General features: G+C 39.7%; 1 protein-coding gene across 1 annotated transcript; it reads left to right on the forward strand.

Annotated features, from left to right (window-relative positions):
• Window positions 1–2,215: 2,215 nt before the first annotated feature.
• Window positions 2,216–9,881, forward strand: SH3KBP1 (SH3-domain kinase binding protein 1; the record flags this gene model as incomplete). The annotated part of the gene is made up of 5 exons (XM_009871838.1): window positions 2,216–2,325; window positions 3,660–3,785; window positions 6,106–6,377; window positions 7,101–7,164; window positions 9,214–9,881. Coding segments are annotated over 5 exons (614 nt in total), but the record flags the coding sequence as incomplete, so codon positions are not given.
• Window positions 9,882–13,188: the final 3,307 nt, after the last annotated feature.

A 13,188-nucleotide genomic window follows, 5' to 3' on the forward strand; every position in this document is an offset into this window, starting at 1 on the left:
GTGCTTACCATAGGAATTCACAACACAGAGAGAGGGAAGTCAGGCATTGAAGCCCTACTAGGTTGCAAAATAATTTCAGTTTGCTGCCCCATTCAAAGCAGTATTTTGCTGTTGCGCTCAGTTTTAGCAGCTTGTATCAGTCCTTTGGTACTAATAGTGATCCTTTCTTCGGCATTGGTACTTGTATGGCAGGGCATATGCTGTTGGAAAGTGGGCTAGGTTAAAACTAGCTGAGGAAAAAATGTAAAAACAGTTGGAAAAGAGCAGCTGGGTCAAATGGAAGGATTGCTTCAGCCTCTATTTGTACTCATGTGTGTGAGCTTCACATGTTTATAGATGAGTGTTTACTTTTGATGTCAGTGTGTTTTTGCTGTGCAACTTAACGAAGTAATATAGTGGTGAAAATTAAGACACTGTGTTAAAATACATCATTGATTTGCTGTGTGATCTTAAGCAAGTCATTTACCTGTCTCATGCGTCAGCTTCAAACTGTATATTACTGCATACCAGCTCTTAGATTTGCATTTTTTTCCCCAGGAAATAATTTTTTACTTCCATTTCTCCTCTCCTGAAACCCTGAAGTTCTGTAGAATTCCAGGTAGGAATTCTGCAATCTGCTAATATTGCCGTATTGTTACTTTAAAGGCACCATAGTCTCACCTGATATGTTGGGTACATTTGAGGCTTTGATTGCCAAATTCCCATTGACAGACTTTATGACCTGCCTTTGGACGTAGATTGCAACAGTCAATAAAAAAGCAATGAGAGAAACCTGGTAGAGGACGGCAGGGTCACTGGTTATATATAGGAAGAGTTACTCCAAAAATAGAGTAGTAGTTGGAGGTGAATATCCTCATTCTATTTCAGGGCTATTGAAGGAGGTGTCTTCTTTTCTTCTTCTTTTTTTTGTATCACAGAGATGGAAGAATATTGCTGAATAAGGAGTGTCTGATCCTATTTACTTTCTAGCTGCCAAATCATGAGTACTTGGAATCAGTTTAAGTGTCCTTCAGTGCATAGAGTTTATTGCACAGGCCCATTAACTCATTTGTTTTTCCATTGTGTAATTTTGTACTATGATTGTAATATGGCAACAAAGCTGGATCTTCAGAGATTCATTGTTCTGTAACACTTCTAAAAACTAAGTGCCCCATACATATAACTATTACCTTAAAAGCTATTTCTTCCTACATGTGTGCAATGAAATATAGTCTCAGAATAATGAGTATCATTCCGGTATTTGATTCATGTCTGAAAGTACTTTTACAGAATTTTGACTTATCTTGTCTGAAGTCTCTCTTGTATGTTTTCTGACTCATTTCTGCTTAACATATGCAGTAGGGCATTTTAAAACGGAGATGAGTGAAACTGATACAACCCATAAAAATAGCTGAATGGTGTTAAGCCATTTGATTCAGGCACGTAATCATGAGCTGCCATATTTTTCAGCCTTTGCATCATTCCTTCACATAAACATACTACCACGTGGGTGGATTCAGTAAATGTTTCCCTGATACGTTTCCCTGACCATGAAGATAGTCAATACTGCATTCAAGGCAAACCTGTTTTTTTCTGGGCTCTGTACAGCCTTAGGAGCCTGCTGGAGATTTTACTTACCGTAACCTCTGGACTACTGGACGGAGATCTTCCTCTCACCAGTAGCTGCTGGAAACTGCTGCCTCTAGATGCGGGTGTCCAGGAACCTGCAGATCACTTCCAGCTTGATCCTTCTCAGTCTGTGCTCCCTTAAGCAATTGCTCTAGATGCAATGCTGACAATACCAATCCCAACACATGTGCATTGTCTCCATGTCACTCCTGTCACACATGTCTCCAATTATTTGGGAAAAAAGATTGCCAACCCTTTTAATAGCAAGGTGGAAATTTTGAAATGATTTATTCCATGCAATAACATCCATGTTGATATTTAGCTTTCACTACGCCGAAAACAAAGCCAACAGTTCCTCTACATGTTCCCCCTCTGCTTTATTGTGTTTGAGATGGAAGGGTATTGTGCTTGACAAGGGTGACTGAATTACACCTGCCTTTGACTTCCAGGTTTTTTTAGTGCCGTCAGGGTGGCTAAACGTGTGCAGAACACTGTGACACAATGGGGAAAATGGGATTTGATTTCTTTGAAATTAGAAAAAAAATGTGATTCTTTCCCTTTGAGGACAATTGCCAGAAAACCAAATCAATTCTATTTTATTTTTAAGACTTGGAAGGTTTTGACTCTGTAATACCAATTGCTGAGAAGCTTAATCATCCAACTACAACCAGACCAAAAGCTACTGGCAGGCGACCACCTTCCCAGTCTCTCACATCTGTAAGTTAATTTTCCTTTTCTTTTAAAATTATTTTTTTCTAATTTTTTTCCCCTCTCCTATTTGTGTTCCCTGGTGTTTTTACTACGTTTATACAGCCACGTACAGTGAGGCAGAGAGCAAAATTAGTGTCAAAAGTCTGCCAGTATTTTGCATACTGATGTTTAAAACATTCCCTCCCTTATAAGATTTGTACCCCCTTATTTGGGTGCTGCCAAGTATTCCTTGCCAGCCATGTCTGAGGCCAGAACAACCCTGGAATAAACTAGTTTGTGCTAAGTATTAAGGATTTTGAGAATGTTTCCCAAAAGAAGCATTTCCCTTGGTTTCTCTAGGACATTTACTAGATTTTGAGGACAAACAGACGATTTCAGCCTTCAACAGCTCTCCTTGAGCCATCATGTGTTTCTTCTCATTAAGCTCACAGTTGTAAATATAAGGATGATTTAAGTTTCACTCTCTAGTATGTATCTTTACACAAGTTGGTCTCATGAACCATACTTTGGAAACCACTGCTTAGTTTTTCAGTGTCTTTTGCTTTGGGATTTGGGGTCTGTTCGTTACTGTGCTATTTTGCATTCTGGAATATCAAAATGAGAGCAGCTGCTGATGGTTACCCGTGCTCGCGTTGCTGAAGAGAAAGCAAAGCGGAGGGAAACAAAAAGGGTTATCGTGTAACTAATAGAACACCAAAAAGGAAGCTTTCAAAATCGACTATGTGCATAAATACAGAAACATTAAAGACAAGTAAAAAGGTTTTCCTTCCCCTGTCAGATCTATGGGGAAAGGAATGAGAGGTGGAAACAACCTTCCCTGTTTGCGCCTTGGCAAGGAGGTGGTGCAGAAGGCAGCCCCGCGGCACCAGGACGGTGCGTGGGCAGCAGCTCGAGTCCCCTGAAGAGCAGCGAAGTGAGACCCACGCTGAGTGAAGCCGTGGCAGAGCTGCCCCGCCAGCAGAGCTGGCATCGCCGCAGCACGCTGCTCGGCCTCCCAGCCAAGCAAGGTCCAGCTCTTCTTGCAGGCAGGAGGGTGCTTTCATCTTACGACACAATGCGATGCCAGCCAAAGGTGTAAACTGATGTTGATTTCAACTCTTAAGTATATCTTAATGTAAGAGGTAAAAAAAAAAGAAGAAAAGCGTTCTAGCCTTGAAAATAAGATGTATAAAAGGAGGTATGGAGGGAAAGTCCTGATTTTAAGTATTGATCCTTTGACAATGACTAAAAAAAGAAAAAAATCACAAAAATGCTTTTCTTCTTCCTTTGTTAAATTCCCATACAATGAAAATACCTGGTTTTTCTTTCCTCTTTTGTGATGTGTGTGTTTGTCTACATAGTCATCCCTTTCAAGCCCTGATTTCTTTGACTCACCAAGTCCTGAAGATGAGAAGGAGGAACATGTTTCCCTTACTCACAAAGCTATTGAAGCATCAAGAAAATCAAGAACTGTTACAATATCACAAGTAAGTTAACTGGAATGCCTCTGCTTAACCTTATCACGTGCATCTTCATTTTTTAAAATAGTGTTCAAATGTTTATTTTTAAAATTTAAATCAGCTGTCACCTGCTGACTAGTCCTTTAAGGAAGCTTAAAATGGTAAAGGTTACTAAAGATTATTCTATGTTTGAAATACAGATTTAAAGTGAATTTCACAGTTAAAATGTCTCTGTAACTATACTGTGAAAAAAAATCCTTCTAGTGTAAATACAATTTACAGAATCAGAGAAGCTAAAGAAATTTCAGAAACAAAGGCTCTCTTTTTTTGCAGCTGTAAATAGAGTTTATATTAGAAGAGCCTAGAAGCAGAGAAAATACAACTCCTTTACCTGATAGTACGTGAATTTCGATTGGCAAGTAAAATCACTTTAGGATGGTATAATTGTATCCATTTTGTAGGCTTGTGCCATTCTTACTGTATATTAGTAGAAAACTATAGGGTAATCAAATATTACAGGAGTGTATAGATCAGGCTTTAGAGCTTGGAGCTGGTTTTTAGTACATAAGGATACCTTTCATAATATAAATATTACATTCTAATTGTATATGCGAAGTGTTTGAAAGATGATTTCATGCACTTTTGGGATCGAGTTGTAAAGGATAATGTTCTGCTATATAGCTCCCTCTTCTGGGAGCACTTGCCTTAAGGAATACTCTTGGGCCAGCATTTATAATACCATATATGCTGGTATGCCAAGGATGTAGACGTTGTTCCTGTAAAACAAGATGCCTCCTGTCAGAAGGAGCTCCTTGAGGCTTTCATGCTGATAGCCAGTCAAGCTCTGGCATAACGTGCTGAGTGCAGATGACTCCAGTTGTGCCTTGCTCGCTTGTTCCAGGCTTGAACTCAGCCCAACATCCCTTTTCAGTCCAAGGGAAATTTGCATCTGCTGATCTAAGGATTATAATCCAGGACAGATCCGTTTATAGGTATACATTACTCACACGTGCACACAGACACATCGAAAATGTGAAAGAATATTATTAAGGTCATGAAGTCAAGCATTCGAGCCACTGGAATGATTCGGCTTTCTTGTGTTTTTAACATTTTCTTGTGATTTTTGTTTCTATGGTCACACTGCTTTTTTTCTGCAGAACACTTTTTTAATATAGTGCTTGCCCAGGACAGCTTCTGTGCTCAGTCACACTCCGGTAGTGGGGAAGACATTTTTGCAGAACTCAGTTGATCCTGGTCTCCTCTCCCCGGCACACTTTCTCCTAATTTTCATCTGACCACTAACTTCTCTGTGTTACTTTGTCCAGGAAATGCTACCACCCTGGTCCCCAAATCCTCATTTACAATGTCTCCTTCCATTTCTGTACCATTTTTTCTCAATATCTTACTCTATTTGACATTCAACTTCAATATCTCTTTTCCAAGGACAGAGTTCAAGGGTTGCCTAGTGCTTTTCCTTACTCTTGGCCAAATCAGATTTTAAGATACTCCTGGTAGCTGTCATATAATTCATACATTAGCATTGCCAAATAATGATACAATAAATAATTAAGATTCATTTTAATGCCCATCTGATAACTGCTGTTATACACTGTTCCGTGTATGCACGGAAGTAGCTGATTTTCTACACCTTATCTAATGAGTAGAGCACTGCATTGCAATTCAAGAAGTGTGAGATCCTTCTGAGCTATCCCAGTGGTTCCAGGGTAACTAGGTTAACGATGCATTTTTCGGCTAAGTTCCTGGAGATATAAAATGCCATTGGTAGCTATGGGGATTTGCAGAATCTTTACCAACAAGCAAACTTAAGGAATATTTTGCTGTTTTCATAACACTATGGGCAACACGCAACACATTTTTTAATTTTTGAGAAACACTAGGTGTCGAAGATTCCTTCCATGGTTAGCTGATGATCATAAATATAATCTGAAAAAAAATGTAACTGATACTTGGCCGTACAGTTCTGTGCTCTGCACGAGACCTTTGTGGTTGTAGCTGTGTTCTCACAAACTTCTGAGAGAAACACTGAGCATCTTTCCCTGATTCATTTCTCTGCTAGGTCTGAGATCTTGGAAATGCTTGTTTCTGACTGGATGTAGCAACTGTGGAAAGTCTTACTGAAGCTGTCTGAAATTCTGCATCCCAGCTAGACCCCCTCCAACATACATGTGCAAAGATCATGTCTAATTGTTATATTTATCATGCTTTGGCCATGTTTGATTATGGATTTTCAACATTGCTGAAGTGCAGCAAAATACGTAATATTTGTTAGAGGTCTGGTTTTCATAAAGCTTTCTCCAGACATTAAATGTTAGTCTTTTTATTGCAGGTGTCTGATAATAAAACTTCCTTGCCTCCAAAACCAGGAGGTTTGGCTAGTGGCAGTAATGTACAGCCATCACTGTCCCCTTCACTGTCACCTGGATTTCACTCAATTGCTATGGGAACAACAGCCCACAGGTCAAATTCCCCATCCTTGTTCGGTACTGAAGGAAAGCCAAAGACTGAGCATTTGAGCCAAGGACAGACTGCCCTGGAGGAGCTGAGAACACAAATTAAGGAGCTAAGAACCATCATTGAAACCATGAAAGACCAGCAAAAGTAAGTACTGCAGGTCACAACTGCAGGCGAGATGCACGCATTCATGCGTGGTGGTGGCAGTTTCTTCCTGAGCTGGCCTTCACATTTGTTACTGTGCACAGTTTGTCTTTTTGTTTCTGAATGATTTTTGTTGGACAGAACACGTTCCAAGGTGAGAAGCTCAGGAAAAAAGACTGGCACTATCCGTCTGTAACAGCTGTTTATTTCCTGTGTTGTGACATAAGCAGATGCTCCTTACAGCTGTTTTCCCCTTCCCAGCAAAGAGGGACAATAGCAAATCTGTATTTGGGATCGTTAAGTCTTATAAATGAAGTTGAAAGTTACATTGTATTGCTGGCATGAACAGCTTTTAGGCAGATTAAGTATGTGATAACACGGGCAGGATTTGTGTTACCCGTGCCTATAAGTTACAAATTGCCAATATGTCTACATTTTGTATGGAAAAAAGGCAACCAAGTGCTGGTACAGTGTTGATACAGCCAGTCCAGAGCAAAGCCTGTGGATGCAGGGCTGCTAGGAGGATTTAGCCCTATGGGGGGTGTGGGGGGTTACTGTCATTTTACTGAGTCTTGTGTGTAGTGTAGCATAGAGTATGCAAGAGTATACTGAGCTTAGTTGTTCAGAGGCGAAAAGGTAACCAGTGAAGCAGAGAAAATACATTTCCAAGAGGTGATCTTTTGTGTTTTACTAGTTTCATCAATTTTCTTTGCATTCTTTTAACAGAAAAGAGATCAAACAGTTGCTGTCTGAGTTGGATGAAGAAAAGAAGATTCGTCTACGATTGCAGGTACTTAAATTATTTATAATGTTATGGCAGCATCAGCAGGTTTGATTTAGCTTCAGGACATAAAACTGGTAAGATACTTAGATTCTAGTGAATCAGAAACTGCTAGTACTTCTGAAAGGGATATATCAGTTCTCTTCATAGTGTTGCCAGTCTGCCATATATATTGCAATACTGGGTTCTTACTGAAAAGCCTGATAATTCTCTAAAAATTTATCAGCACAAGTAAACAAATATGAAAAAAATAATTAAAGACAATGTAGGATTCAAACTGTGATTTTTTTAGTCTCAGTTTTAGTCGTTAGACAAATGAAATCATGTCTTTTAAAATCATTTGCTCTGTCCTGAAGCTTTATCTTTTGCAGTAGGCTTGTCTTATTGTTGTTATACTTGAAATACTGTTTCATACAGCAAGATTTTTAAATCTGCTTTACAGATTGTACTCAGGTTCTCTTTACTAAGGCATCCTAAATGATATAAAAGCAGGTGCTCTGATTAAGAGCCCAGGTACTGCTACCACAGTTTGTGTGGTACCTTAACTTTAGATGCTGCCTTAGTCATTAACCAGGTAGCGTGCTGCCCTACTTGTGTGAGCTTTTTATTGTAGGGCCTTTGCTAGAATGACTGACTGTGCTGCTTGGATATGGAATGACATTGAAACTGCTTTTATAGTTTTTAGAGAGTTATTTGAACAAGGCCTTTTTAAATTCGTCAGCCCTGAATGGGTCAGGAGTAGATGATCATTGTAGGTCCCTTCCAACTGAAATTTCCATTCTATTCTGTTCTATTCTATTCTATTCCATTCCATTCCATTCCATTCCATTCTCTTGATAAGTGATTTAATGTTGATTATAATTTATATTTTTATGATATAGGTCAACTGTAGTTTTTCTTTATAGTAAAGATAGAAAGTTAAATTGCAATTTCACAGGGATTCTGCTCAGTGAAGCGTTTGGGATGTGGCAAAAGGTGGCAGAACTGGGGACTGTCAATGTCTGTGCACTATACATAGGAGTATGGCTTCTAGTAACACAAAATTCATGTTCAGCTAAAATTGAAATTTATTCAGATAAAATCAATGAACACTTTTAATACTTGTTATTGACTTAGTCTAACAGACCAGACTATTCAGATTCTACTTTCAAGGATGGTTTTACAGCTTTATACAGAGAACTGCATTGATTTTTTAAAAATTACAATCTTATAGCTGAATGTTATTATTCCAGTTCAAATATTGCTTATCCTGGTTAATGTTCAGATGCTAGCCAAGTTGGCATTATTAGCTTTACATGAAGATGAGAGTTCAACAAACAGAAATTGCATTAACTGAAGAGTGCTCTGACTGTCATAAAGTAGCACAGCTCTCATTCTGTGCATTAAAGAAGACTAACCGCCTTGAAGATACAGCACAGTTGAGCACTGCACCAACTAGATTTATTCACTGAATAAGTCTAATACCCCTGCCTCAAGGTTTCCAGTGTCTTTTCAGAGGGGCCAAGTGTACAACCAGGGCGGATCATTGTTTCAGTCACGTCCTTTTACAACACGGCTGTACATCCATCAGAGCCGTTAAGGTGTCAGGACACAGGCTTGTTGGGTATAGAAGGCAACCACCATCACTACAGCAAAAACCATCTCCCTAGAGGAGATAGATGCCAGGTTTTGCTCCTCAGCTACCAGTGCTCATTGTCAGCAGTTCAGTTTACTTGTGCAGGTTGTAAGTGAAGCAGCTGGTGCGTGGACACAGTGCTCATTCTGCAGGTAATTCCTGGCAGCATGCTGCAGGGCTTGTAAAAGTTGTAATGTAAAGAGTTTGAAAGGTCTTGTGGTACATTTGATGACCTTACTGGTCAAGCCCTGAGGGGAGGAAGCTGTGAGTGGTCATCTTCTACAGCTGAGAAGGTCACCTCAATTTGCGGAAATAAGAGTAGTATAAAACCTGTACTTTACATCTGTGGCCGACATGGATCATGTGCTTTTCAGGCAGCACACACTGTGCCTCAGTGTGTTAAAGCATCTAATTTCATCACAAATATTTTTGTTTGTTTTCAGATGGAAGTTAATGACATAAAGAAAGCTCTTCAATCAAAGTGAATACTTGATAGATGGAATGTTGCATTATTCTTCATGACTGAGACTCAAATTTATGCCCCAGCCAAAATAACTTTGTGCCAAATGATTTAAGAATTGCCTCAACATCCCTTTATTTGAAGGATCAGCACAACAGTTTTTGATAGCACAACAAAAATACCAATGAGGACAAAATTTCCACCCGAAGCAGTGCTGTGCAGCACTAGTTGTGACTGAAATTGATCTTCTTGTGCTAAAGGCTCTCTACTTCAAGATCCTAGGTGAAATGAAAACTCAGGCAGTTTAGTCCATAGTGGTACTATTTTGATGATATTTTTCCATAAATAAAGTGTATTTCAGATTATCTGTTTACAAGCTTTATGATTTTGACTTTTGGTTTTTAATTGTCTTTTGTCACAGATTTTAAAATGTTTGTACTGCATATAGCCAGGAATGAATGTTAATGTTGGGGCTGGAGGGATTATTTTTGCTTCGAGATAGAACAGCCTACTCTTTTTTTGTTACAGTTTAAGTTCTGTTAAATATGCAATTTCATGTCCCCAGATCTCCTACAATCTAAACTCGCGTTGTGTACAGTAACGTGTTCACGAGAGGGAAGCAAACCAACAGAAATCTGGTCTTTGCAATGATTTGTGCCTTTCTTTGCCACACACTGACCGGAGCCGGTTTCAAGCCAGGTCTCCCTAATGTAGCTACCACGACAACTCCTGTCCCCGGTTCCCGGTGGAGGTCACCTTCTCAGCGTACAGCTGCTCTGTCAGTAGAACCAGGTTTGTGCGAGGTGGCAGGACAAAAGGGCGCAGCTGAGAGAGAGCAGCTTTGTCTTGAGCAGCTGTGGCTTTTTTAGCTTTCCTGGTTTCGATAGGACTCTCCCTCAACTTGAATGTTCATCTCCGCTTGATTTTTCATTAGATGATTTACGCCCGCCTCTGTCCCCAATTTTGCACAGAGTGAACAGAATATGCATTATTAAAGCAAAAATAAATAAAAGTAATCTATAAAACATGAATAAAAAGTTGTATTATTTCATGCACAAGGTTCTCTATTGTGTGACATTGTTTCCTTTGCTGTTCATGTTGTGTTGTTTGCTATAATGTGCTGTACACTCTCAGACCTATACACTTTATAGTCCTGGTTTTGCAACAGGACTTTCTCTTCATCCTTTTATTGATGCTGATGCTTAGTTCATTTCTTCCAGTTTCTTTGTTTGCTTTCATCCTTTCAAAATAAGGTCTCCTGTTTTTCCGCTTGTGGTTTTGTGTGTTCTTTACTAGCCACAGAGTATCTCATCTCTTGTCAGCAATCTCTGTTGAGTTTATACAAAGTGTTTGAATAGCAGATATTTTTGCATAGCATTGGGTGAGTGGGTGAGTGATACTGGTGATACTTTGGAGTGACAGAAAAAAATCCATACAAAGGATCTATTTGTCATCTCATCAAATGCTAGAGCTGGCTCCAGCCTGCATATCCTGTGTCAGAGCTATACACCCTGCCTGCCAGGAGCTGGATGAGACGTACTGTTCAGTTGGCTGGTCACATTCACACATGGTTGGCAGAGTTCCCATAATCTTTTTTATATGCATCGATACATAAAATGTGCACTCCACCATACCCGAGTCTGCAATACAGTACCTCCCTGTTGGGATGATTTCCTCTACCATAGCATCTGCTTTAGATGTGAAACTTGAGAATTTTTTTTAAAATCCCAATACATTACTCAATGTACTCAAACAGAAGCATTAATAAAGTGTTTATCACTTAAATGCTCTTATTTAACATTTCTATATAGCTGCATTAAAATATTTTTGTACAAAGAATGATAGTCCCACCATCACTTTCCAGCAATAAAATTTTCTAGATTGCTTCCATGGTGTTTTGTGAGGTTAGTAGAGTAAGGACAGCAGGAGGAAATTAGGGATAAGGAATAAGAATTCTGTTTGGGTGTGTAGTCATACATTCACAGCATGTATCCAACAATGAACAGCTCTGGTTTCCCCCGAAAGAGATAAACTATTGTACTTGTGGTAAATAAAGTATTGATCCCCGAGCTGTACCTTAGAAATCTCGGGGAAATCTCAGAAATGTTCCATTTTTGCAAATGAAAGTCTGAATTTGGCATGGAGTTTCCTTATATCAGATTACATTCTTTTTTCTCCTGTTGAGATAATAACTTGTCACTTTATAAATCCAAGTTAGAAGTGCAACCTATCATGCTTTGTAAAGAAGTTAAATAAGATTTTGTGAAAATGCTTTGTTTTGAAAATTGATTATTCTGGGAGAAGAGACTTGGATGAAATATAAGCTCTTCTTGCTGCATTTTGTTGTGATAACAGAAAGTATTTCACATAACACATGGATTTTCCTTTTTTAAAGAGGACCAGTTATGCATTAAACCTGTAGATATAAACTGCTTTTAAAACTGTTTGGGTTTATATTTAAAGAAAAACGGAAAATGATAGTGAGCTACAAAGTGATTCTGATGTGAAAATGATTAAATATTGTTATTTGAAGAGTTGTGTAAAATGACTTTTCATTAATATACACACACTGGTCTTGTGGCTGACTTCTGTGTAGAAGTCAAGTGTGAAACATCAGGCTCATGCTTTTGGATGATAATATTCAAGTTCTTGATTAGGAAAAAACTTTAGGTTATTAAGAAAACAGTTTTCTCTGTATTCTTTTTTCAACTCTAAAAGGAGAAGGAATTTCTTAATGTGAGATCATAACACTTAGCACTTAGAAAATTTTTACGTGGAAATAAAACAGTAAGTATTCAAAGCATTTATTAAGTTCTGTTACTTAAATTTCACCTTCCATGTTTTCCTTATTAACAGTACATTTGTGAATGAGCAAAAGGATTAGATGAATGCATTACTGTGCTTTCAGGTTAAAGGATTGAACACAACTATGCAGTAAATTTTTGTTTCTAGCTGTATAATAGCCAGCTGCCCACTAAATTTTGTGAGCTACTTTGTGCATGACATGTCCCTCAGAGTGTCTACTTTGTGACAGTCAGTACAGAAATTTGTACCTATGCCAGCAAGGTGAGAGAGTGATGTAAAACACCCTCAGAAATTCATGTTCTGCTTCAGTTACAGAATCTTTCCACTCATCTCCTTGTGGAGTTAACTCATGTGTGAGCAGGCCCCACTCTCTCCCTGCTCACCCTCTGCACCAGGCTGCCCTGCAAGAATGGGTGGCTGCCCAGCAGCCACAGCGTTACCAGCTCCCTGGCACTGTGCCCTGTGCTCCTAGTCCCTGCCGGCACAAAACCCCATTTGCTGCTGTGGGGCTGCTGCAATGTGAATACATCTGATGTTCCTGCGAATTCCTTGACCATGCCATGGTGTGGTTCTAACTGTACTGACAGCTCTCTGGCTTTCAGCCTTGGTTTGGGGCTTTTATGCTCCTGTGGGCCTGCCTTGGGGGAAGGGAGAGGCCCTGGTCAGAGGTCTTGCATCTGGGGAGGAATAACGCCAAGCACCAGTACAGATTAGGGGACATCCTGCTGGAAAGCAGCCCCATGCAGAAAGACCTTGGAGTCCAAGTGGACAGTAAGTTGTCCATGGGAGAGCAATGTGCCCTTGTGGCGAAGAGGGCCAATGGGATCCTGGGGTGCATTAAGAAAAGTGTGTCCAGCAGGTCTAGGGAGGTTCTCCTCCCCCTCTGCTTTGCCCTGATGAGACCACATCTGGAATACTGCGTCCAGTTTTGGGCTCCTCAAGTCAAGAGAGGCAGGGACCTACTGGAGAGAGTCCAATGGAGAGCTACAAAGATGATTAAGGGACTTGAACATCTCTCCTGTGAAGAGAGACTGGGAGAACTGGTGCTGTTTAGCCTTGAAAGGAGACGGCTGAGCGGGGATCTTATTAATGTGTATAAGAGGGGTGGGTGTCAAGAGGAAAGGGACAATCTTTTCAGTGGCACCCAGCAACA

The sequence above is a fragment of the Apaloderma vittatum genome, unplaced genomic scaffold (assembly GCF_000703405.1).
Source record: "Apaloderma vittatum isolate BGI_N311 unplaced genomic scaffold, ASM70340v1 scaffold24016, whole genome shotgun sequence".
Taxonomy (NCBI): Eukaryota; Metazoa; Chordata; class Aves; order Trogoniformes; family Trogonidae; genus Apaloderma; species Apaloderma vittatum.